This window comes from Mirounga leonina, unplaced genomic scaffold, assembly GCF_011800145.1.
Source record: "Mirounga leonina isolate KUSES-001 unplaced genomic scaffold, KU_Mleo_1.0 Mir_176, whole genome shotgun sequence".
Classification (NCBI taxonomy): domain Eukaryota; kingdom Metazoa; phylum Chordata; class Mammalia; order Carnivora; family Phocidae; genus Mirounga; species Mirounga leonina.
Genome location: NW_023270454.1, coordinates 8166027 through 8192072, shown reverse-complemented (window position 1 = coordinate 8192072; position 26046 = coordinate 8166027). Strand labels below are relative to the sequence as shown.

General features: G+C 39.8%; 1 protein-coding gene across 2 annotated transcripts in view; it reads right to left on the bottom strand.

The window, feature by feature from the left end:
- Window positions 1-1612: 1612 nt before the first annotated feature.
- Window positions 1613-26046, bottom strand: part of ELP3 (elongator acetyltransferase complex subunit 3) — a 101044-nt gene continuing 76610 nt past the window's right edge. For both annotated transcript variants that reach the window (XM_035022625.1, XM_035022626.1), the window contains one exon: window positions 1613-3104. In XM_035022625.1, the coding sequence (XP_034878516.1) occupies window positions 3028-3104 (77 nt within the window). In that variant the 3' untranslated portion in view covers window positions 1613-3027. The remainder of the gene's footprint in view (window positions 3105-26046) is intronic.

The window sequence follows — 26046 nt, the reverse complement described above, 5'->3', positions numbered from 1 at the left end:
GAACAGACCCTGTACTAAGAGCCTTACATACATGAGCTCATTTAATCCACACGAGTATTGCAGGAGGGAATTACTGTCATCACTGGGAACTTGCTGAAAAGCAGAGTAAGTTTACGTGCCCAAGGTCATACTTCTGTTGAGCAGAGTAAGTTTATGTGCCCAAGGTCACACTTCTGTCGAGAAGCCACTTCACTACAGAACTGTTTATATATAAGAGAATGTCACAGTTTATGCACTGACTCTCCAGTGTGACCACATCTGATCCTCGCACTTGCCCTGGAGCTGGTTATTTATCTCGCATCAAAAGGGGAATCATAGGGGCACCTGTGGTCCAGTCGGTTAAGTGACTGACTCTTGTTTTTGGTTCAGGTTGTGATCTCAGAGTCGTGAGATTGAGCCCCACATCGGGCTCTGTGCTTGGCACAGAGTCTGCTTAAAACTTGTTCTCCCTCTCACTCCCCCCACCGCCCCACCCCGGCACTCTTTCTCTAAAATAAATCTTTAAGTATGGCTCAAAAGGTGAGGGGGCACCCCAGAGCTTCAGGGTTTTCAGAATCTAGGTCTGGAGCTCTTTCTTAAACTCAGGGGTCTGTGAGTTCTTTATGAACAAATTGTCTTTTTGATTAGATGGTAATCTCTAAAACACATACACACACACCTTTGGAAATAGAAATTTATAATTTGAAAGATATTTTCTTTAGTTCTTAAGTTGTACTTTTCAGTATTCCTTTGGGTCAGTAAAGATCCTTCCATTAAAGGGACTTGATTCATTCCCAACTTTGAGAAACTATCTTTACCAGGCCCCTTCACTTGGTGATAGATTTTAAAAATGTTATTTTCTATTCAAATTTCAGTCTGTTTTTGATATAGCTTAATTAAAAAAAAACTCTCCAGGTGATTTAACAAGGTGAACTAAAAGCAGGGCTATTTGACTAGGTTTGAGGTGGTTGCTAAGGTTTGTTCAACAGAGATCAGAAACACAAGCTTTAAAGCTCCTGCGCTGGGGCCAGCAGGGTCCCGCCCACCTGACCCTTCTCAGGAAGTGGCCCGTGGGACTAAGGGGCACACGTCTTCGAGAGGGCCAGGCTGTGGAGGCGCCAAGCACCCTACACACCAGGAAAAGCCCTGGGCAGTCGGAAGAGCAGCTGAAGCTTCTCATGGCAGAATGGCTGCTGGCGTTCTGCCTGTGCTCTGTCTCTCCCATGTAGCTTTAAAGGTTCTGCAGCTTTTACCCAAGCTTAGGAGGCCCACTCCAAAGAAGGCTGAGGACGAGCTAGAAAGAAAGAGGTATTTTCCTGAGCCCTGAGATGAAAATCCAGATGGAACACTGGCTGATAACCACTGGAAATGGGCATGTTCCCTGGCAATTTTGTTTTAAAATCTTGCTCTAAATCATCATTTTAAAATAAGCCTTTTTACAATTTTACAAGGGACCCGTTTGTACTTTACACATGCGGATCCCTTTAGGGCAGCGGGATATTGAGGATGAGCAATTGGAGGCCCAGAAATGCTTATGTAAGCCGTGGTCACACTGCAAGCAGAGGCGAGGCTGGGCCAGCATGCTGTCCATTCCGTCACCCCCAGTTACATGTGCTAACAGCTAGTGTGCACGCACTGTTTAATAGTTTTATTTTTAAAGGAAAAACAAGCACAGCTGAGAAGTAGCTAAATTACAGGTGCGGCAAGCCTTTGTAGCCCCATGGCGTGCCCCCGAGAATGCCAGTGCTGTGTGCCGTGTGGCAGCCGAATGAGATGGCACGCGGCACCCAGGAGGAAGTAAACAGCGTCACGAATTCATAGCAAATGTCAGCACATGTGTAACAGGCAGAGGAAAAACACCTTACGTGATTCTTCTCTGTAGGCTGAAGATTTTATTTTTCGAACCTTTCAGGGGAATCAATTCCATTTACTAAACCTTTGTAAAATGCCCCAGAAGCCAGGGGGCATGAGGTTAAGCCATGCTGTTAAGAATTGGCCCTCTCCAGGTGGAGTCTCCTTTGCAGATTACCTGGAAGTTACAAAGAGGCACTTCGAGAATATGAACCTTTGAAAAAGCCAATCTTTTTCCTATTTTTCCGATTTGGGCTTGTTTCCCACTTTTTTGTTTTCAGAGGAGTTGAACTCTTACCTTTCTTCATTTAAAGCAAACCAAAGCCCATCTTAAAGAATTACAAGGCAGGAACAGGCTTCTGTGGAAGCGCATCTGGACTCAGGGCTACGCACGCCCGGACGAGGGCATGTCAGACTCTGCCCGCTCAGGACAGACAAGAGGGGAAGCCAGACACCTCTCTGGGTAGAAGTGCTGCCCTCGCTGCTTTGTAGGGGTCAAGAGTGTAGGGAATACAGACAAAAAATGTGAAATAAAGGGTGTTTGTAACAGCCCATTGTAGATGGCAGACTCCCAAGTGAGAAAGGCGGTTTTAAGCTTGAAACCCAACCGACAACTTCGGTTCCTCTCTCCCCATCACACTGTTATTTCAAACATCAGCACAGGAATCAGAGTGATTTCCATTAAAACAAAAGCTCATTTTCTTGTGCCAGAATGTATATAAAAGGCCAGAGATCAAAGTCTAACAGTTTTCCTATGTTCCAACCTTTTTGTCCCTACAGTATATAAATAACCTACTCCCTAAGTTTATTCCTCACATGACAGTAGCTAGTTTTATTTCATGAATAATGTGTCCAAATGAGTTAATTTGCTTTCGTCACTGTGCGTGAGTCAAAGTAGGTCAATTGCAGGCTCCATGCAGACTTCAGAAACTGGACACGTGACTTGAGAACACACAGGAGAGGGCGAGCGGGAGCTCTGAGCATCAGAAGCTCGGTGGACGTGGTCAGCAGACGTCCGGCCTGGCCCCGAAAGTAGTTTCCAGTCTCCGCAGCTGCAGGATGAGGGTGAAGCTCCTTGCCAGGGAGCCAGGGTGGGTCAATTTGTTTAGCTCAGGCTCTCTCCCGAGTATTCAAAATATCTTGAATTTTTATTTTCTGCCAGGGAGGATACTGCATCAAGGTGGGCTGGTGTGGCCATCACTTTAGTGTCTTTACCATGTACGGCCCTTGTAATCTGTAGCCAATCTTTCTGTAATAATTCCTGGTGCCGACACCTGTGAAGCAGCAGAAAACCGAAGTTAAGTCTCTACGAAGCCTAACTTTAGTAAAACCCTCAAAAGCCAGCAAACACTCCCCTCAGAGCTCACCTTTCCCACTCTCACTCAGAGACCAAGTTCCAGGCCAGACTGAATCTCAACGAGTTTGGAACATTTTTATTATTTTGAATTCAAGCCACATTAAAACACAGAAACTGTATTTTAGAGCCTCGTGAACGTATTTCAACCCTGCTGACACCACCCCGTGAACGGAGCCAAACAGTAGTTCGGTCTCTCGGGAGCTGGGAGAAGAGGCGTGGGGAGGCGGGGTCCCCACAGAGCGCCAAGACGCAAAGGGCACTGAAGGAAAAGCTGCGCTGTAGTGTCAGCGCCACACTCCCGCAGCGTCAGCGACCATTTCAGCAAAACAGCGGCCACATTAAATCAATGCTACTTAATATGCACTTTATTAAAGTTTTGTTTGTCTTAATTGGCATATTTACTTCCATGTATGAGCAGTATAACTACCAGAAGTTTCTACTAGTTTTAAGTTTGCATGCATTTAAACAACTTGGCTGATTTAAGTCAATAACGAAAGATCCATGAACTTACTCTCTTTAGAGAAACATTATCCTAAGTGATGCCTCTAAAGTAGTAAGAATATTACACTTAAGAAGCTGAGCTCCTAAGAGGAGAGAGCATGGCTTCTCAGGTAGTATCTGTAGGAGTGGTTAAGAGGATGGGCTTTGGATCAGTTTGCTATGGGTCTGAGACCTGGACCCGTCATGGCATAGGTCTGTGGCCTGGGCCACTTACTTACCTTCCCTGATTATTTGATCGTCTGTAATAACGTACTTATGTTTTAAGGATGTCGAGTATTAAATGAGAGTCTATGAAATGTGATTAGTTCAGTCTGAAAAAGGCCAATTCCTCAGAAACACTGGTTGCTGTCGTTATTCTTTTAAAGCTTTTTATGACTTGGTACCTAGCTGCTTTTATTTCTAGCTTCATCTCTTGCTACAACTCTCTCCCTAAACACTATGCTTCAGCCTTGGTGAATTTAAAATATTTCCAAGTTCTCTGCATATGTCTGGCTCTTTCTTTAGCTTCCAGGTCCTTGCTCATGCTGTTCCCTCTAGCAAATTAACTGAACCCGAGGAGGGAGGTAGTGGAAACTTCCATTTATAAGTCAGAAGCACAGGTAAGAAGCTGGGCTTGCAATAGGCATCTGAAGTGCAGACATTCCTGTGGGCCTGAGCCCTTAACCTGTGGGATCTGATGCTATCTCCAGGGAGACAGTGTCAGAATGGAGTTAAATTGCAGGACACCCAGCTGCTATTGCAGAATTGCTTGATGTGTGGAAAACCGCTGCATCTGGTGTCAGCATAAGTAGTCACGGAGAACTGTGTGCAATGTGAATGAAAACAACAGCGTGTTTCTTTACCGTGCTTTGCCCCCACAGCTCTCCCCACAGTGGACTGTGTCGCTGCTCTGCCTCCCTGTGCGGTGGAAGTTCTATTATCTTGTTCCTCACTTTGTATTTCTAGTACTGCGGATTGTGCCTGGAATCAAATAATTGTTCGCTCTTCCAAGTCTAGCCTAGTTCTTTAGCCCAAACCTTTGCTATTTAGGAACAGGCCTTCCCACCAAGTTTTGTTTTCCATCCCCTTCAAAATTTTTCAAGTGTTTGGAAAATGGAACTGAAGCTGGCACGATGGAGGTCGTAAAACTGTCCCGTGAGAACAGGTCACTGGAGACTTTCCCTTTGAAGTCGAGGATTACTGATACTCCATCTCACACAACTGCACCTTGTCTCGGCATTTCTAATCATTACTTCTGTTCAACACTGTGGCTTGGGGTAGAGCAAGGGGAAAACAAAAACACAGTACAGGTCACGTGGCATCTCAGACCCCTGAATACAGCAAGAAGGCTGAATACCCCCAGAGGGGCACAACCTCTCCTAAAGTTCTCTATCCATAAGCATATCCTATAACCCAGCAATTATACTCTTGAGTGAAAAGAGAAATGAATGCTTACATCCAACAAAAGACATTATTTATAATATCCAAACAGGAGGTTCATCCATGTTCTTACAAATAAGCTATAGTTCCTTTTTTCATTGCTGTGTGGTATTCTATTGTGTGAAAATACAATTTATCCATTCAATTGATATATATCACAGACCTAATGTGTATGAAAGAAACCAGATATAAAAGGTTAACACAAGTTCACCTGTTAACACCAAGTTCAGGCAGAGGTAAAACGAATTTTATGGTCCTAGAAGTCAGAGTACTGGTTACATCTGGAAGATGATATGGACTGAAAGAGGGAAGGAGAAAGTCTTCTGGAGTGCTGAAAATGTTCTATCTTAATCTAGTAGTTACATGGGAACGTAATTTACATGCAAAAATTAATCAAGTGATGTGCTTAACATGTACTTTTGCATGTAATATCTCAATTAAAAAAAAAACTCCAGAGGGACAATTCATTTAACAGCTGTTTTAATGTATTTTGACAAATCAATTTGTCCAGAGAATTCAGTGAAATAAGGCAGAAGGAATAGGATCAGTGGCCCACTCCACACTGAACCCCCAAGTTGGACAAACCACCAGGAGACCCCTGCACATACTTCCCCTACCCACGAAGAAGCTAGAAATCATAGCCCCTCTCTCCATGCTAGCTACATCCCTTACTTATCGTCCTGTTGTTTTGGTAATCATGCTGTGCTTTATTTTACTTGCATGTCTAGCTCCCCTCCTAGAATGTAAGCTCTTTGAAGTCAACGACTTCCATCATCAGGGCTTAATAAGTGTCTGGCATATAATGAATATGCGATAAATGCTTGCAGATTATATTGTACTGTATTCAGTTATCATGTTGTATACATATGAAGAAATGTGCTCCTGGGGATGTCTTTAAAAAATAGAAAAAAAAAATCGCCTCTGTGTTGTTAGGTGCCAGGCAGTGGGAATGACTCAATGTAAAAGGCATTAAGGGAAGGACTTCTTCATCTAGTTACAAGTTTTCTACCTTGTTAACTTAGAAGATTTAGAGGCAGCTTTTTAATTTATTATCTCTAATAAAACTGCCATTTCTGGCTTTTTATATTTTCTAATTTCACAAAGCAGATGCCATTTTCCATGGACTTAATCCATTATGGAGAATTTCAGATATATAAAAGTAGAGATGATAGCGTATCAAATCTCCAGATACCCATTACCCAGCTTCAACAGTTATCAGTTCATCCACCAAACTGTTAATGCTTCTAGCTTTCTACTCAGGGGAAGTCACAAAATACATCTGTTTCCTTCTGGTTCTGCTCAGCGTGGTCACTGGAGACATGTTTTAATTGCCTTCTTTCAAATAAAGATGATGGTATCTTCTTTACCATCAACTACCAGACCAAAGATGTACCGTTGGTCAGAGTGCTCTACTTCCTGAGACATGCTACATCCTCTATCTGTCCACCACAACCAGCTGCAGAGGTGAGACAGAAGCAGCTCCTGAGACGGGACTAGCCAGGCCTTGGATAACTGCAGAAGTTCACTCACCTTGAGTGTGTCCCGATTTCCTAAGCATGCTGCTGAAAAGAACAGCTTTAAAGGGGCACAACGAAGCAATCCTCAGCCATGATTCTCACTGAGCATCCAGGCTCCCTGAGCTCTCTCTTTCTGCCTTTATACAGGGCACGGGCCCTAGAAACCATTACCAGCTTGAGAAGAGGCATTCAGGCGTTGTGTGCTTTTTTGAAAGAAAGGTGTATTTTCAAGGTCCTATCCTGTTTTCAGTAACATCCTGTAGCACTGAGATGGAAGATCTACTTCTGGACCCTCTGGGAAGATTTAAGAATTTGGGGGAAAGAACTCTGACCTCCAGTGGGTCTTAACCAACCAAGCAAAAATACTCCCCATTTGTATTTCTTTGTGCCTCCCGTTTCTTGAAAGATCCGCCAGCCGCCACTCCCACCCCCCTGCCGTTTCTACAATCTGCAGAACAGACTGGTAAAAGCATTAGTACTCTTAGCCAGCTTGGAGGAGAACACACCATCACCCAGGCTGGGTGCAGGCCACACCTTGCTCCCATCCCCCCGCGTGCTCAGCAGGGCTCCAAACAGTCCCGTCACGGTAACTTTCCTCTTGTTATTCGGCCAACAACAAGCAATTACGTGTCACAACTGACGTCAGCCAGCCTCCCGGACTGACGTCGGCAGGCTGTGTCACAGGCCTCAGCGTTAACGCTGCTCCTGCCCTTGAGGAGAGATGCAGTGGGCTGCATGTGTAACTGAGTTCTCGACTCAGTCGTCTGGGTGTCTGCAAAGCCCTGGGCTGGGGAGCGAGCAGGACTTGCGCCGACACACAGCAAGCGGCCCTCAGGGTGCTCTATGGCCAGTGGTTAGTAGAGCCCTCAGGACGGGGGAACAGCGGAGGTGGGCCACATGCCTGCTTCCTTTCATCCTCCAAGTTCTGTAACCCACAAGCAGAAGTTACCTATATCGTGGGGGCCGTTTTCCTACTCTCAGAGGCAGGATAAATTTTCTATCTTCACCACTTTGAGGGTTGTGATGATGATGAAATGAGGTAAGGTGACAGAAGAGGATCCTGAAATGTGCTGGAGTGACACTCTGTGATTTGGCTTCAGTGACCAGCCTCTGTAGTTACCTTCCTGGCCTCCACCTGTGCCCCAGGACAGATAAAGACAGGGGACGCTATTCACTCTGATGGGGTGACAGGAAGAGAGAGCTGGCCAGCACTAGGTGGGAAAGCCTCTGCTCCCTTTCCCAACTAGGATCTCTGGCTTATTGCTCCAAGGCTGGCTGCCAAGAGCTGCCCACCACCTGGGAACCTGCCACTTAGGGGAGACCAGGGGCTATAGTATTTCTCTGATCCTTTTTCTGTACCAAATGCCTTCAAGCCTCCAGACCCTCACGGTTGGTGAAAATGGCTCTGCTTTCTGACCCCCTCTCCTCTCTTTGAAAGATGCACACCATTTAGCTTAAGTTTTGCATACTCTAAACATTGAGGACAGAAAGGAAATCACGTAGAGTGTACACACATGCCAACTGCCTCAGCCCCTGGCTACAGGAGCAGGTTAATTATGGGTTGTTTAATGCTCTTTAGTAAAAGTGGGGGAATAAAAATCACAAAACCTTAAGATTAATGAAAGAGGAAAATGGAACAAATCTGTTTACTTAAATTCCACTGATTCTATTTTAGAAAACGAAGGGGGAAGAAGTAAGCAAAAGGAGTAAACTAGTCAATGCGGTGCCTGAATTGGGCACAAAACAACTCTTTGCTTCTCCATATTACCGCAGCCCTTTCCTCCTAAAAGGATAAACCCAACACCAAAGTAGAGGCTGAAAAAACTGAAAACACATTTTCCCTTTAAGAGAGAAAGTCAGTCAGGAGCAGGAGATGAGCCTACACCCCACCTAACTCCATTTCAAAACAAAGGAAGCAACAACTTTATAGTTGATTGAGTACAAAGTATAAACCTAGATAGAGGAGGAAGAACTTTCTTGAGCACTTAGAAATGCCAGGCATTGCATCTAGATGCTTGACATATCAACTTAAGCACCTAACAAAGGGGCATCTGGATGGCTCAGGCAGTTAAGTGTCTGACTCTTGGCTTCAGCTCAGGTCATGATCTCGGGGTCCTGGGATTGAGCCCTGCATCAAGCTCTGTGCTCAGCGCGGAATCTCCTTGAGATTCCCTCCCTCTCCCTTTACCCCTCCCCCGCTGGCAAACATGCTCTCGCTCTAAAATAAATAAAATCTTAAAAAAAAAAAAAAGATTGGAGATTGGAATTACTATCCTATGAGGAATGTGAGTTCCAGAAAGGGTCCTAACAAAAGGTCACAGAGTTAGGAAGCAGAACTGTAATTCAGACCCAAGTCCCTCATCTCCACAGCTCCCAGTATTTCTGCTAAGCTACAGCACTGGCAGTCCTGGTGTTGTGGGTGGTGCCCCAGCCCCTTCCCCCACCCTGGTTTTAAACATCAAGTCTGCTCTAGTAGCAGCATAGAATGGACGACTAACTGGCTTGTCTTCATCACTTTACCTCTCTTATCTGTGTCTAGTTTGTCAGTATCTTTTTTGATAAATCACTAGATGAAATAAACATGGTGACCTTATTTTCATTTCATTAATAGGGCTCAGTAAGAAAAGTTACATAAAACGGTGAGATAACATAGGCAATAACAAACTGTTAACAGATACGGCTTACAAATGTGAAACCTACTGTTACTTTTCAGTAACAACTTGATAAATTGTGGTCACCTTTTCTAAAATGAAGAAAAACACCATATAAAGTTTGGAGGGAAAAAGCAACAAAGATGGAACAATGATGGAAACCAGATCCCAGAGGAAGGGCAGTCAAGTCAGGAGGAGTATTATGCTTATAGAAAAGAAGGTGACTTCAGGCTGGACTGTGGCACACTAAATGATTAAGATCAACTTGAAAAAACAAACAAAACCCCAACACCAAAGGTCTACTAACAGTTATTATCAGGCAGAGAATAAGAAGAAAAGGTGAGCTTTAAGAAGAGAGTAGAACTTTTCTGCCTCGGTGGTGTTTACCAATCCAGGAAGGGCAGCTGAGATCCACAGAGACCAGCTGGAGACAAGCAGTACTGGGCAGAAGTCACATGGCCACCAGAAGCAGAGAACTAGCTATAATACTGCTCATCTCACTCCTCTCCATGAAGGGCTGTGCTCTGCACTATGGGAGTAACTGAAACCCAGAGTTGCTTCTAAGACTCAAGGAGCTGAAGGAACAGATGGGGGTCTGAATCCAGAGCCTAGTAAAGGCACAGTCTCCAGCCTAACGATCCCTTTCTGGACTGTCTCTGAAAGGCTCAACTTTGAAGTGGAGAGAGGGCCTGCTGGGGAGGGGTCATTCAAAGGACCTCGATAAACCTCAAGCCTTTTTCTTGGACAACTAGTGCTCTTAGATGCCCTGGCAAAAGGAAACAGAGATCCTCCTTGGAAGAAGCTAACATCATCTAGGTCTTGAAGTATTCTTGAAAGCAAATTCTCTCATAAAATGCTCAGCAAATAAAAAATGATGAGATATACTTTGAAATAAGACAACAGGGTAACGAGAGACTGCTCGCAGGTACTCCAGATCTGAGGTTATCTGATGTAGATTGTAGAACTATGCTTACTATGTTCATTGAGATAGAAGCTGAATTTAAGACTTTAAAAGCAACAAAAAGCTATAAAACATGATAGAACAGTTGAAAAAGATAATAGAAATCAGAACTGAAAAATGAAATGAAGACTAAGGCATCAATGAATGAGTTTAGCAGTAGCTTAGACTGAATTAGAAGAAACTATCAACAATGACACATGGAGAAACAAAGCAAGGGGGTAGGGAAGGAGGGTATGAGACACAATGGATACAATGAGTAGGTCTAACATATGTTTAACTGCGGTCCCAGGAAGGGGGGAGAGAATGGGATAGAGTCAATATGAGATCGAAGCTGAAAATCACTCAATTTAAAAAAAAAATATCAACTTCCCATTGAAAGAAGCCCAAGCAGAGAAAACCCATACTCAGAAACACCACAGTAAAACTAGAGAAAACACACTCTAAAACCAGACAATATTAAAAAATAAAAACATAAAAGCAGCCAGAGAAATATCCTCAAGACAGACCTGAGCGTTCTTAACTACATCATTAAAAGCCAGAGACAGTGGAAAGACAGCTTCAAGGTGCTAAAAGCAAATAAATGCAAACCCAGAATTCTTTACTTAGTGAAAACTGAATTCAAGAATGGAACAAGATAATGACATGCCATACAGTCAAAACTTGAATAATTTGCTACCAGCAGATTACTAAAAAAGTAAATTCTTTAGGCATAAAGGAAATAATACTTGCAAATTACCTGATTACCCATCAATAATAAAACAGATAAACTGTGATATATCTGCATCATGGGATCCCATATATCAATGAAAATAAAAAGCAAAGAAAGTAATAAATATAACAGTAAATCCAAATGAATATTGAGTGTATATAACAAAAATAGTAATAATAAATTAGTCTTGTGGATTTTTGAAATAGTATCATACATGGAGAAACTTCAGAAAATATCTAAATGACCAATAAACATATGAAAAGGGAGTCAACTATATCAGTCATGAGGAAATAAAAATTAAAACTACAGAAAATATCATCACATACATACTGAACAACTAAAACTCATATACTCCTAGTGGGAGTGAAAATTGGTAGCAATATAGTAAACCACTTTGTAGATTCTTATAAACACATGTAACTCCCTGTAATCCACCAAGCCACTCCTAGGTGCACTGTCCACAAAAATGTGTGCACATGGGCCCCAGGATACATATATAAGAATATTCATGAGGGCGCCTGGGTGGCTCAGATGGTTGAGCGTCTGCCTTCGGCTCAGGTCATGATCCCAGGGTCCTGGGATCGAGTTCCGCATCGGGCTCTCTGCTCCTTGGGAGCCTGCTTCTCCCTCTGCCTCTCTCTCTCTGTCTCTCATGAATGGATAAATAAAAATCTTTAAATAAAAAAAAAAAAAAAAAAAAAGAATATTCATGAGCCCAAACTGGAAGCTATACAAATATCCAGCAAGAATCAAACAAACTGTGAGATATTTGCATAATGGAATCCTATGTATCAATGAAAATGAGTGAAAATGAACACAACTACACACAATGTGACTCAATCTCACAATGTTGCACACAAGCAGCCAGAACAACAACAAATTCACTAAAATGATTCCATTTATCTAAAACTAACAATAACAAACCTAAACTATAGTTAAGGGATTCAGAATTAGGTAGTGGAGTATAACAAGAATACATGGAAGAAAATACCAAAAAAGCTGGGCTGCTGGTGGAAGGAAGAAGGCAAGGAGGTGGGAGGAGAGAATGGTGGAAGGGGCCAACAGGGGGTACTTCTTGGATGCCGCATATGTTCTTGACCTAAGTAAGGCCGACACAGGCATCGGTTGAACAATTCACTTTCCTATTTGTTACAGTTTACTGTCAACTTTTAAAAATGACAGAGAAGTTAAGATTTAGTAATTTTAACTATATGAATGCTTGTTTAAATACGGAAATAAATTCTTCATGCATGTGGAACGTCAAAAAAAACTTGGGTTTAGTGATTCTAACTGGACAAAGGAAGAACATGAAATTACTAATGTGATTTAATACAGGAAGAAAAAGGAAATTTAATATCAAGTAATTATTAAGTATGTACTAGGAGCTGGAAATTAAAAGAGTTTAATCTCCTAGAATTCTTTAAGGAAAGAAAAACTCTGACCTAATAATTAAGACGCTTTCATGTCTGGGGCAGGAAAATGAATTTGAAATCTGGAGGAGCATTCCAGTTCTTTGACACTACTTCTGTTAAGACACAAGGCCGTCCTCTTAATTGCTAGTCATGTGTTGGACTGAATTAAAATTCGGCCCACATCACATTCCTAAAGCCAAACTTGAAAAGAGAAAATATGCTAAATCTATCCTTTGAAACCTAAATCTGATTTTTCCGAGTAGGTGCAAAAGACTGAGATGATGATTCATGATCATTTTTAAAAAAATCAGTGAAATAAAAATGAAGAAACTGTTTTAATTACTTTTGCGTTCAATTAATCAACTATTTATTGAGTGTTGATACGTGCCTAGCAGCATTAATACAAGGGAAATGTATTCATTAGTTTCATTCATTTGCTATTGAAATGAGACTTTATTGATCTCATTGATCTCTTAGTTGGATGGCAATATTTCACTCTTCAACAATGCACATATATGAGAGTTGGAGAAAGGTGTTTATTCTGAACGTTTGAAAATGAACCAATTAACTCAATGACCTTAAATCTTTGAGAGAGGTTTTTTTCCTTGTTCTAAAAAAAATCTTACGAAGTTACCTACATATAATCATAGCTCTTCAATTGATTATTGGAAGTCATTAATACAGCATATTAGTACCTTATTCTATCTCGGAAGATCATCTCGGAAGATACAAAGAATATCTGAGTAGAGCTATAGGATCCAACCTGCTACCCAGCAGCCTAAAAGTTCCTCTATCCATTCTGAAATGGCTATACTAAGATAATAACAAAGACCAATTGAACAAAGAATAAAAGGTAACTTATAAAGCAGTTATAGAGAATCTAAATGAAAGCTGTGTTAACTTACAGTAGGGTGATGGTGCTGGGTTATCCTATAGCTCTTAGAAAGGTTTTTTTTTTTCCTTCATAGGGTATCTGATATAGGAGAGCCTACAATCTTCTAATTCAAAAATAGAGTGGCTCTGTTCATATCAGTGCAGAATATTTGTATGTCACAGATCATTCTCACTACTTTGCTCATGTCCCAAATCATTAGTGTGTCTCTGCAGAAGTTAAAGACTGTGCCATCTGTAACCTGGTAGGAAGTGGGATCCCTTCTATTTATAGTCTTTTAAAAAGCAGACTTTAAATGAGCAAATGGTGGAGTAGGAAACTCCAGAGATCAGTCCCTTCACTGAAACAACCACTAAACTGGAAAAAATAGAATCAATTATTTGGGACACTAGAACTTAATAAGACATTTACAGCATCTGGGGGTGCTTGATGAAGGGGCTGCTGAACTCTGACAGGAGAGCAGCCGATATAAAGCACCTACTACTCCCTATTTCTAGGTGGTTGGCTGCAGCCATGGTAGGCAGTAAGCCCTTGTTCTTTAAAAATTTGGGGTTGTATATTTGGTTTGGTGTGGAGACTCCTGGGGGGAGTAGTGTCTTTGTTTTGGCCCCTCCTTGCTGTGCAGGCTTCCCTGGGGTGTTTATTGTAAAATTTGAAGAGACAAACACCACCCTTCCCCTTTTTTAAGGGGACATTTAAGAAAATCCCTGTCGGGTCACAGGCTGATTGCAGAGAGAACAGAAACTTCAGTGGCCACATGCAACGAAGAATCAATTTTACAAAAACAGTTTGAAAAAGTCACTATACAAATGGATGACTACAGCCCTTAAAAGCAATCCCTGCAGAGGGGGAGAGTCTGACTTTTATAATATTCAAATGTGCAGTTCTCGACAACAATAGAAAACGCAGGAAAAAAAGAATTTGACAGAAGCTATGCTTAAGGAAGCCTAGACACTGCATTACCAGGCAAAATCAACTGTTAAATATGCTCAGAAGCTAAAGGAAACCATGGACAAAGAACTAAAGGAGCACAAACAACAAAAGCAAAAATAAGGGGGACTGCACAAATTAAAAAGCTTCTGTACAGCAAAAGAAATAATTAACAAAATGAAAAGACAACCTACAGAATGGGAAAAAATATATGCAATTCACATATTGGATAAGGGGTTAATATCCACAATACTTAACTCATACAACCCAGTAACAAAAAACAGTCTGATTACAAATGGGCAGAGGAACTAAAACTGACATTTTTCCAAAGAAAATATCCACATGGCCAACAAGTACATGAAAAGATGCTCAACATCACTATTCAACAGGGAAATGCAAATCACAACCACAATGATATGACCTCACACCTGTTAGTATGGCCATCAGCAAGAAGACAAAAGAACAAGTGTTGGCAAGAATGTGGAGAAAAGGGAATCCTTGTGCAATGTTGGTGGGAATGTAAATTGGTGCAGCCGCTATGGAAAAGGGTATGGAGGTTCCTCGGAAAATTAAAAATAGAATTACCAAAAAAAAAAAGGGAATTACCATATGATCCAATAATTCTTCTTCTGGGTATATACATCCAAAGGTTATGAAAACAAGATATTGAAGAGATATATGCACTCCATGTTCACTGTGGCATTATCCACACTAGCCAAAATATGGAAACAACTTAAGTGTCTGTCAATGGGTGAATGGATTAAAAAAATGTGGTATATGGTACATAGTACATGCAACAGAATATTATTCAGCCATGAGAAAGAAATCTTGCCACGTGCAACATGGATGGACCTTGAGGACATTATGCTAGGTGATATAAGTCAGACAAAGACAAATAGCATATGATATCACTTATATGTACAATCTAAAAAAAACCCAAATTCATAAAAACAGTAAAACGGTAGTTGCCAGGGCCTGGGAGGGTGGGGGAATAGGAGAGATACTGTATAAGGGTACACACTTGCAACTTGTAGATAAGTAATTCTTAGAGATCTAATGCACAGCACAGTGAATACAGACAGCAATATTATAAACACCAAACTTGCTAAGAGACTAGATCTTAATTCCTACCACAAAAAAGAAATGATAACTATGTGATGTGTTAGAAGTGTTAATAATACTATAACGTGAATCATATTACAATATATAAATTTATCAAATCAACAGGTTGTATGCCTTAAATTTATACAATGTTGTATGTCAAATATATTTCAATTCAAAAAAAGAACTCAAGGAAATCAGAACATTGTATGAACAAAGAAGGAATGTCAATAAAGAGAAATTGTAAAAAGAAACCAAACAAATACTGGTACGGAAAAATAGAATAGCAAAAAATTTTTAAATTTACTAGAGGGAGTTCAATTGCAGATTTGAGCAGACAGAAAATAGAATCAGTGAACTTAAAGATAATGTGACTGAATTTGTCCAGTCTAAGGAGCAGAAAGAAAAAAGAACGAGGAACCCAAGAGACCTGTGAGACACCGTGAAGCATACCAACATACACATCATAGAAGTCTCAGAGGGAGATGAGACCGATAAAGGGTAGAAAAAAAATATTTAAGGAAATAATGGCCAAAAGACATGAAACTGTACTTCTAAGAAGCTCAACAAGTTCCAAGCAGGATAAACTCAAAAAGATCCACATTAAGGCACATTATAGCCAAATTGTCAAAGGCCAAAGAATCTTGAAAGCAGTGAAGACTGACTCATCACATACAAGGGGTCCTCAATAATATCAACAGCTAATCCCAGAAACCAGGGAGGTCAGAAGGCATGGGCTGACACATTTAAAGTGCTGAAAGCAACAAACAAATAAATCTGTCAACTAAGAATTTTATATACAGCAAAATAATCTCTTATGGATAAAGAAGAAATTAAGATATTTCCAAATAAACCAAAGCTAGGAAAGTTTGTTACCACTAGACCTACCCTACAAGAATCCTTCAGGCCAAAACGAAAGGACATTAGATAGTAACTCTAAGTGGAAGGAAGGACAGAAGGAAGGAAGGAAGGAAGGAAGGAAGGAGAATGAAGAATGAATGAATGAACACTGCTAAAGATTAATTACATAGGTAAATACAAAAGCCAGTATTATTGTACTGGTTTGTAACTCCTTTCTTTTCCCTATATAATTTAAAAGACAAATTCATGAAACAATGATTATAAATTTGTTAAGAGACTTACAGGCATAAAGATGTAATTTATGACAGCAACAAGGCAAAACAGAGACAGATATGTATAGGAGCAAAGGGTCTGCATACTATTAAAACTAAATTCGTATTATTCAAACTAGGTTGCTGGAAGTTTAAGATGTTAATTGTAATCCCTCAGGTAATCACTAAGAAAATAACTAGTAACCAAAAGAGAGCTGGGGTGGATATACTATCAAAGAAGAGGTACTTTAAGTCAAAAAAAAGGAGATGAAGAAGGATGTGACATATTGATAAAAGGTTCAGTTCATCAAGGTTTAACAATTATAAACATATTTACACCTAACAACAGAGCTCCAAAATACATGAAGCAAAGATGGACAGAACTGAAGGGAGAAATAAATAGTTCTACATTCAGAACTGGAGACTTCTATACACATTTTCAATAATTTCTTGAAAAATAAGACAGAAGATCAACAAGGAAATAGAGGACTTGAAAAACCCTTTCAACCAATTAGACCTACCAGACATGTACAGAACACATCGCTGAACAACAGCAGAATATACATTTTCCACACTGGACATGGAGCATTCTCCAACTTAGATCACATATCAGGTCATAAAACAAATCTTAATAATTTAATAAGACTGAAATTTTACGAAGTATGAAAAAAGTATTAAAAAAAGACTGAAATCACTAATATTAGAAATAAAAGAGGAAACATTACTGACTTTACAGAAATAAAAAGAATTATAAGAATACTATGAACAACAATATGGATATGTGTGTACACCAACATATTGGATAACTTAGCTAAAATGGACAAATTCCTAGAAACACAAAGACTGACTCAAGAAGAAATAGAAGGTCTATATAATCCTATTACAAGTAAGGGGATCGAATCAGTAATCAAAAACCTCCAAAGAAAAACGCAGGGCTAGATGGCTTTACTGGTATTTCTATTAAATGTTTATAGGATTAACACCAATCTTCAAACACTTCCAAAAAACCGAGGTAGGACTCAGCCTATAAGGCTAGCAATACCTTGATAATGAAGCCAGACAAAGACAGTACAAAGAAAACTACAGACCTCTAAACTTTATGAATGTATATGGAAGAAAATACTTGCAAATCACAGATCTTATAAAGGTATCCAGAAAATATGAAGAATTCCTAAAACTCAACAGAAAGACAACCCAATTAAATAATGAGCAAAGGACTTGAATAGACGTTTTTCTAAAGAAGATACACAAATGACAAATAAGCACAAAAAAGATGTTTAACATCATTGGTCATTAAGAAAATCAAAGTTAAACCCCCAATAAAACATCACTCTACACCTACTAGGATGGTTATTTAAAAAAAAAAAAAAAAAAAGGAAAATAACAAGTGTTGGCAAGGATGTGGAAAGATTAGAACTCTTAAGCATTGCTGATAGGAATGTAAAATGAATGATTTAGTCATTGTAGAAAAGTTTGGTGATTCCTGAAAAAGTTAAAAAAAATTACTGTCTGATCCAGCAACTCTACTTCTGAGTATTTACATAAAGGAACTGAAAGTAGGGACTTGAGTAGATCCAAACTAAACTATGACCAATGTCATAGTACCATTATTCACATAACCAAAATATGGAAACAACCCAAACTGTATGTATACATATGAATACACACACACACACACCATACACACATGGAATATTATTCAGTCTTAATAAATGAAGCAAAATCCTTTAATGTATATAGTATGGATGAACCCCGAAGACATTATGCTAAGTGAAATAAGCCAGAGACAAAAAAGCCACACACTGTATGATTCTACTTTACAGAGACAGAAAGTAGATTAAAGGTTACTAGGGGCTGGGGAGATGGGAGAATTGGGAGTATTACTTAATGAGTACAGAGTTTCTGTTTGGGGTGATGAAAATGTTTTGGAAAGAGGGGTGATAGTTGTACAACATTGTGACTGTAACTAATGCCACTGAACTGTATACTTAAAAATGGTTATAATGGTCAATTTTATGTCATATATAATTTACTACCTCCCCAAATTAAAAAAAAAAGACTTTAAGGTTTATTAACTATTTTCAGGTGTCTGTGGGGGGATAGATATCTCTAAAGAGAAACCATGTACCCTCAGCCCAAAGATAGTCTTCCATATTCCATAACCTAGAAGAAAGATATAAATGGCCAATATCATAGATCTAAAGGATCAGATAGGATTTAGATAGGCTTGTAAAGGGAAATACACAAATGTCCTCATGGAAGACAGATGGCAGACAAAAGATCAGATGCAGGGGCTACTTGTGGGGGCCTGCCAAAGTCTGCTTAGGACAGTATTAGGTATAATGGTGCTGCCAAGACTGGCTCTATGAAAATCTGATATTGGGTTTGGGATAAGAACCCTTGAACCTATGTATGCTCAAAGAGAGTCCATCTTGGGAGAAGGCTAAATGAAGTTTCCTGTAGAAAGGGACTGTATGCCTGTTAATTTCAAGTTAATGAAAATGTATTTAACTTAGTAGGCAAAAATGGCTGTCACCAGATCCTCTCTTTAAGAGTGGATGTATTTCCTCTCCCTTTAAATCTGGGCTGGCCCAATGACGCTGGTAACCAACAGAATGGGGCCTAAGTCACACTGTGGTAGGCAGTCTCTAAGATGACTCCCAAAGGTCACTGTCTACTGGTATTCAGTCTTACACAATCCCTTCCCCTTGAGGGTGGGCTGGACTTGACTCTCTTCTAAGACTAGGTACAAGGACTGTGGCTTCCATCTTAAGGGGCTCTCTGTCTCTGTGATCACTCTACTGAGGGAAGCAAGCTGACATATGATGAGCAGCCCTATAGAGAGGCCTATGTGGCATGGTGAGGAACTGTGGCCCTAAGACCAACAGCCTGTGAGGAACTGAAGAAGCCTGCCAAAACCACATGGTAAACCTGGCAGTAGATCTTTCAACCCCAACTGAACCCTGAAATGATTATATCCCCAGCTGATACCTTAACTGCAGCTTTATGAGATACTATGAGCCAGAGGTACCCAGCTAAGTCACTTCTAGATTTCTGACCTACAGAAACTGTGAGATAACTGCTTGTTCTTTCCAGCCACTAAGTTTTGTGGTTATTTATTACACAGAAACAGATAATGAATATAAAATGTTCTGGGACTTCTAAGTCCAAGTCTTTGTTCCCTTCCTCTTAGAGCCCAGCCTTTCATGCTATGGGACATGCAAGTCATTTGGAGAAGAACCAAGGTGCTCATGTTGACAGTCTCAACTGAGCACCTGCTACAGGCTAGAAGTGAGACTCCAGACAAGCCAACCTAGTCAGTTTACAGCCATTTAAGCCACCCCAGCTAAGGCTCTAGACATCGTGAAACAGAAATGAGCAATCCCTTCTATGCCCTGCTGAATTTCTGACCCACAGAATCACCAAGAAAATAAAACGGCTGTTCTGTTAGGCCACCAAATTTTGGTGTGGTGTGTTACACAACAAGAAATAAACCAAAACAATCACTAATTAGTAGGATTCGCAGTAAGAGATAACAGAGCACACAGGATCTAGATCTGGGGCTTCTGGACTGGTATACCAAATATCAGTGATTCATTCATAAATACTAGACAAACTGGACAACTGGATGCTCAGAGAGGGAGAGGATGGGGGGGAGGGGCATAAGGAAACATTATATCCCACGGCCACTATCTAAAACCCTAAATCTACCAGGTAATGTCTTGGAAATGTGAGCTATTAGTCAGAGACAGCTGACCAAAGAATAAAAAAATTCCCTGTGTTATGTCCTGTTGGCATTAGAAATGCTTAAACTAAAAGACTCCATAAAAGCAGTATCTTAGTTGCTAAGGAAGGCAGCATCAATGTTTTCCAGCATTATTTAGTGATCTGCTCACCCAAAGAGGGGAGAATCTGCCAAATCCTTGCCTCTAATAGATCTAAAAGAGGAAAGTTTCATCAAATTGAATGGATTATAGCAATGTCAAATATTTACAGAAAAGAACGGTACTCATCATATGAAAGTTATATTGATAAGGCGTTAACAGTGCAACAAACTATAAACAGACTTTGTGACAGACAGCAGATGATGAGTAGTCTAGACTAGACCACTTTGGAGAAGGCGTCCTTCCTCAGAAAAAAGCCTGTGAAGTGTCTAACTTTACAATTAAGGCAGTCATTTCTATCCAAGCTTCCAGACCTCTTAGGAATATTATTAGGAGCCACGTGACATAACACTATTCCTCTTCCCAAGCAGAAGCACAGTCGTAATTCCCAATATCCAAAAACTAAGAGGAACAAGAATGGGGAGAAAAAGCATACAAATGTGTGTCAACATTAGGAAGGCTGTCCTCCGGGACGCTCATGTGCACATTTCTGAGACACAAGGAAACCTGCCAGCAAGGACCTGGGAAGAGCAACAGCACTTGCCAGATGCTGTTCCTCAAGGGTCAACAAGCTACTACCTCCCTGGATCACTAGCTTCGGCCTAGGAAACTTCACCATATTCAGTTGCTGACACGATCCAAACAGTGAAAACTCACTAGTGGCTTATTCAGGAATACTTGAAAAACATGCTTTAATTAATATAGTCATGAGATCCCAAGAGAGGAATGAGTATAATGCACTTGATATGCAAAGTATTTTTACAATCTGGTACCTGATTCATCTACAAATGAATAAATGTCAAGTCAGGGAATAAAGAGTCCTGAGAGAAGATGAGCAACAATGCTCCACAGTCCAGTGGCAATACAGACACCAATTAGCCAACAGTTAGCTAATTTCTTATCTAGGAAAATAGTATATTATGTCATCAATGCTAGTCTGATTAATAATGATGCTAAAATTAAGAAAATCCTGGTAGCAAAGCAATATTTTATGTTGTATCTATTGTCTTTAAAAAGAAAGACATTGGGGTGCCTGGGTGGCTCAGTCATTAAGCAACTGTCTTCGGCTCAGGTCATGATCCCAGGGTCCTGGGATCGAGCCCCACATCAGGCTCCCTGCTCAGTGGGAAGCCTGCTTCTCCCTCTCCCGCTCCCCCTGCTTGTGTTCCCTCTCTTGCTGTATCTCTGTCAAACAAATAAATAAAATCTTTAAAAAAATAAAATAAAGATATTAGGCACCACCATGATAAAATCCTGTGGGAACATGAAACAAAAAAGAAGTATGTATAATTGTTAGAATACCGAAGTGGGAGAAATAGAGGAATATACAGAACTCTAACAATGTGCATTTAATTAGGGGGATAATTTATTAAAAGAGAAATTATGTAAAGGGATGAGACAAAAAAAAGAGCAAACCATCTCTTCCCTTCCGTTCTGAGAAGTGCTATGCACATACACACATGTGGCAGAGATCGGTTTGCCTTTGGCAGGCTTCCTGAGTCTATCAGCAAACAGATAAGCCAAAATGAGGAAAAGCTTTTCTAGGCATTTTGGTAAGGATTATGAGTCCATTACCAGACAGATCTAGTTACAAATGCATGCTTCTTTTCACCTAGATTATCATGCAAGAATAAAACTATCTTCACCTTAAATTAAGGGAGAAGGGTTGCCGCCTGGAATACAGGTGAAGTTTCTGGGGTCCAATAAGTAGATCTAAGCCATTTGTAGTTTAATGAAACCAAATGACTGTTATTTTCTGCCCATATATCATTAAACACTGGCTCTGGGGCACCAGACCATTAATCTCGGTCCTAGGAAACCATATTGGCTTATATAAGGCACAAGCATGTTGATGTTTTTTCACTGGTAGGAATTGTAGATGTAGTTTTAGAATCATATTCTGAGCATCATGATTTAGAATGATCTCATCTCCACAAGGACTCATTTACTCACTCTATATTTAAGGTTTAAGGTTTACTCACCCTGTATATCTATCTTCTTCCCTTCCCTCTTCTGTGCCTGTTTAATGGGTTTAAACAAAATGGCTAACAGTCTCTGACTTCAGTGATTTCTGTCATCAACCATTCGGACGTTTTCCTCATTTCTCACCACCACTGTGTGATCTATCAGCCTTGTACAATTCTTGGCCAATGGCCATATTAATTTTCTACTTGAAAGAACACAAATAGAATACTGCTTATGACGAAGGTACTAGGGGCAGCTTGGGGAATAGCTGTTTGTCTTAATGCATAGCAATTAGCTTGGCAAACAGAAATGGTAACATGATTGGATCTGATACCTAGCCAAAATTGCCAAAAGAAAAAAAAATCATTCTGTTGGGGGTATTAAGTGGCTTTTTAAATAGTAGCTATCAACAGTTATATTTGCCCTTTTGGAAATGGTACAGGCAGTTTCACATCAGAGATCTCCAGTTTCCATGGTGATTATTAGTGATGGCATTTCAAATGTTGTAGTTAGGTTCTACAGTATAATCACTTGCACTTTACACCGTAAGACAGGGAAGAGAAAAAACTGCTTCATCTTAACATATCAGAAAGAATATTCATCATCCACATAAACATCATGGCTTTTAAGTAGATACAATTTGTTAATCTTAAACAGATGTATGTTGATAGAAACCACATGAGGAAGTTCGGGAGATACTAAAGCACTTGGACATAATGGGGACTAATTAATTGCTTAGATATTTAGCAGTAATTAACTGCTTACACATTATTTTGTAAACTGGTTGTTCTTATCCTATCGATTTACCCATTTTTGTATGTAGAAAAAGATTATCTTCTTATTCTGAGGCAATTAATCATGAATTGAGATGTAAGTAGAGAGAAAAATTTATCTTCTTCCTTCTGCAGTTAAGGATAACCTGTGGGGTGAAGGCTGAGTTAGCTGTGCAGTCCAGTAGCAACATCTCTCAAAGACAGGGCAGCATCTTGTACTCCTCTGCCCTCTCAGCACTGGTTCCTTGAACTTAGGAGATACTCAATGCACTTGGTAATTTTGATGCTGATGAAGCTAAACATTTCATTTTTGCTTTAATTTTTACATTTAGAGTTGATGGTTAACTTTAAAACACAGTTTACTAAGACAAATATACATACTTAAAAAATAGAATGAATAATCTTACAAGTCTAAGAAAGTGCTTCATTTGACTCCAATAAACAAGAAAATTTTCCACTTTCTCATGTAGCTATAAAGTTAATCTTTTTAAAAAAGGGATCAATCAGCTGTAAAATACTCTAGAAACAAAATATACTGAGGTAACAAAGATAAAAACTGATTTGTTTTTAATAGGGAAAAATAGAACACATGGGAGTGTTTCTCACTAGTGTTTCAAATCAGATCTGCTGTGCAGTTAATCATACTGTCTAGAGGTGGAATCAAAGATTATAAATCCAAGTAACAGAAAATCTGCTGGCAAGTTGAGGGGAAGTCATAATGAATCAGAATGTAATTAAACAAAAACTCTACATAAGTGCATTACTCTTACAGTCACAGTAACCAGAATGATAAATGACCTGTCTCTCCCTTGCTCAAGCTACTAGTTATGCCAGGACAGAATATCTAGGCCACTACTGTGTACAAGAGCCTACAGACCAGAACAAGGATGGATTTACAAATCAAGGACAAGGTCAGAAAAAAACACAGGACGGTCACAAAATATCACCAAATTGTGACTGAAGTCAATATGCATCCATCCACAAATCATGGATAGGATAATCTACCTATGGGAACCTGTATAATTTTAATCATCAAATACCCAATGTACAAGGAGACAGAACTCAATTACTAATGAAATTGAAGGGCTTCCTAACATGGTTTCAGAAAAGAATCTACTTAAGATGTATTCAGTAAAACATAACCGGTTACTCTGAGCACTAAAAGAGATGAAGATACTGAGGGGCAGAGTTCTAGACTCTAGAACTGTAAAAGATGGTTAACCTACCTCTCTTGTTTTTAGTAAGGAAAGAAAGGTCCATGGAGATCAAGTGAAATTATCCAAGATCACAAGGAGTGCTACTGTCAACACAGGAATGGAATCCAATCCTCCCCTGCCACATGTCTCCTATACAGCACATCTAATGACGCACTGTGATAAGTGTAGTACACAAACACCACTGTGATCACAGAGTTTTTCATTCCAAGGATCAATTTATGGAGAAAAGCTGTTTGACTTTTTGCAAAAATGAATTAAAACACATACATACACACACACACCCATTGTACTCAAAGCAGAAAGACCAAAGTAAAAAATGAACAAACATGGAAGGATAAAAGCAACATTAAAGACATGTGATAATAATATATTAAATCTGCACTACTCAAAGTTCTGAATAATGGACATCTCAGGTGTCTGATTCAGAAACTTAACTGGAACAATAATATATTTCTAAATTAGAGAAATAAAATGCATCATACAAAGAGCAAATGTTCTTGGCTTTTTCGTTTGAAAGATGATCAGATGTTGAATAAAAGAGAAAGTCAAGGCCCTATGTGCTTTCCTCAATAGAAAGCAATGGTCCAGCTTACAGACTAGAGTGACAGAAGAACTCACTTTGGTTCAAAAAGACAATTCAGGACTGCTCCTACAGAAACCCACTGGCCAAAAGAAACTCCCTATACAGAAATCTAGTGGTCCTATTGTAGACTGCTGATAAGGGGAAAGGTTCTTCCCTGCTATTTTCAGTAAGTCTCTTATTATTTTAAAAATTCTACAGGCAGATGATCTGAAATTGAGCTATTATTCAGATTATGATAAAAAGCCAGGAAGAGGACAGATGCTGATTTCTACTTAGAAAGACACCCTGCTCATAAAAAACAGAAACTGAGGCTCTTACGGGTAACTGAATAGAACCTCAGGCAAGTCAGGGGCCCTCTGTGCATATAACATTTCTAAAATAAGATATATATTATGAAGGCTAATGAAATAATGTGGAGAAGTGATAGAATACCAATGCTCTTTAGTTTTAAAATTGATGATGTTCCTACAGATACCAGAAAACTATGTGATTGCATAGCCGACTGTGGGAGGGCAGGCACCGCCAGGGCCACTGAGAGTATCCTGACCTTAATGATTTCAAAGAGAATATGAAAACCTTGCTGATACTCAAAGTGTGGTCTGAAGAGACGATCGGCATAGGTATCACTGAGAGCTGGTTAGAAATGCAGACTCTCAAGCCCCATCCCAGACTGAATCAGAATCTGCATTCCAACAAGATCTCCAGGTGAAGCACAAGCGTATTGAAAGCTTGAGAAGTACGGTGCTGAAAACACTGAGAGTGCTCTAGCAAAAGGGACCACTGAAATTTCAGGTGCTTTCAACCCTCCACAGATGTGTGTGGAAGGAGTCCTGAGTCAGGCTGGCCCTCTCCTGGTACCAGGAAAGGTTGACTTCTGAACAACCACAGGTTAAACAGTTGAGAGGTAAACATTTTTTATTACAAATATCAGTATCAATCAGGTGAGCCTCATTTAGTTCCCTCTTCTTTAGTGAAATTAAAGATAACAGACGAAAATATATAAAGCTAGCCATGTTAAGAAATGTTTTACTAATCTGTCTGGATAATGCCAAAAACCATAGCCAGACTAAATGATTAAGTGAGCCTGGGTCATCACATTTTTGTAATTATAATTGTTAATACCTAGGCAAGGGTATTGATTTATTGATTAGCAACAACTTATTGATTAAAAAAAAACGATTTCAACTTTCATTTTTAGAAAAGATTATTTAAAAGATCTTAAAAGAAAATAA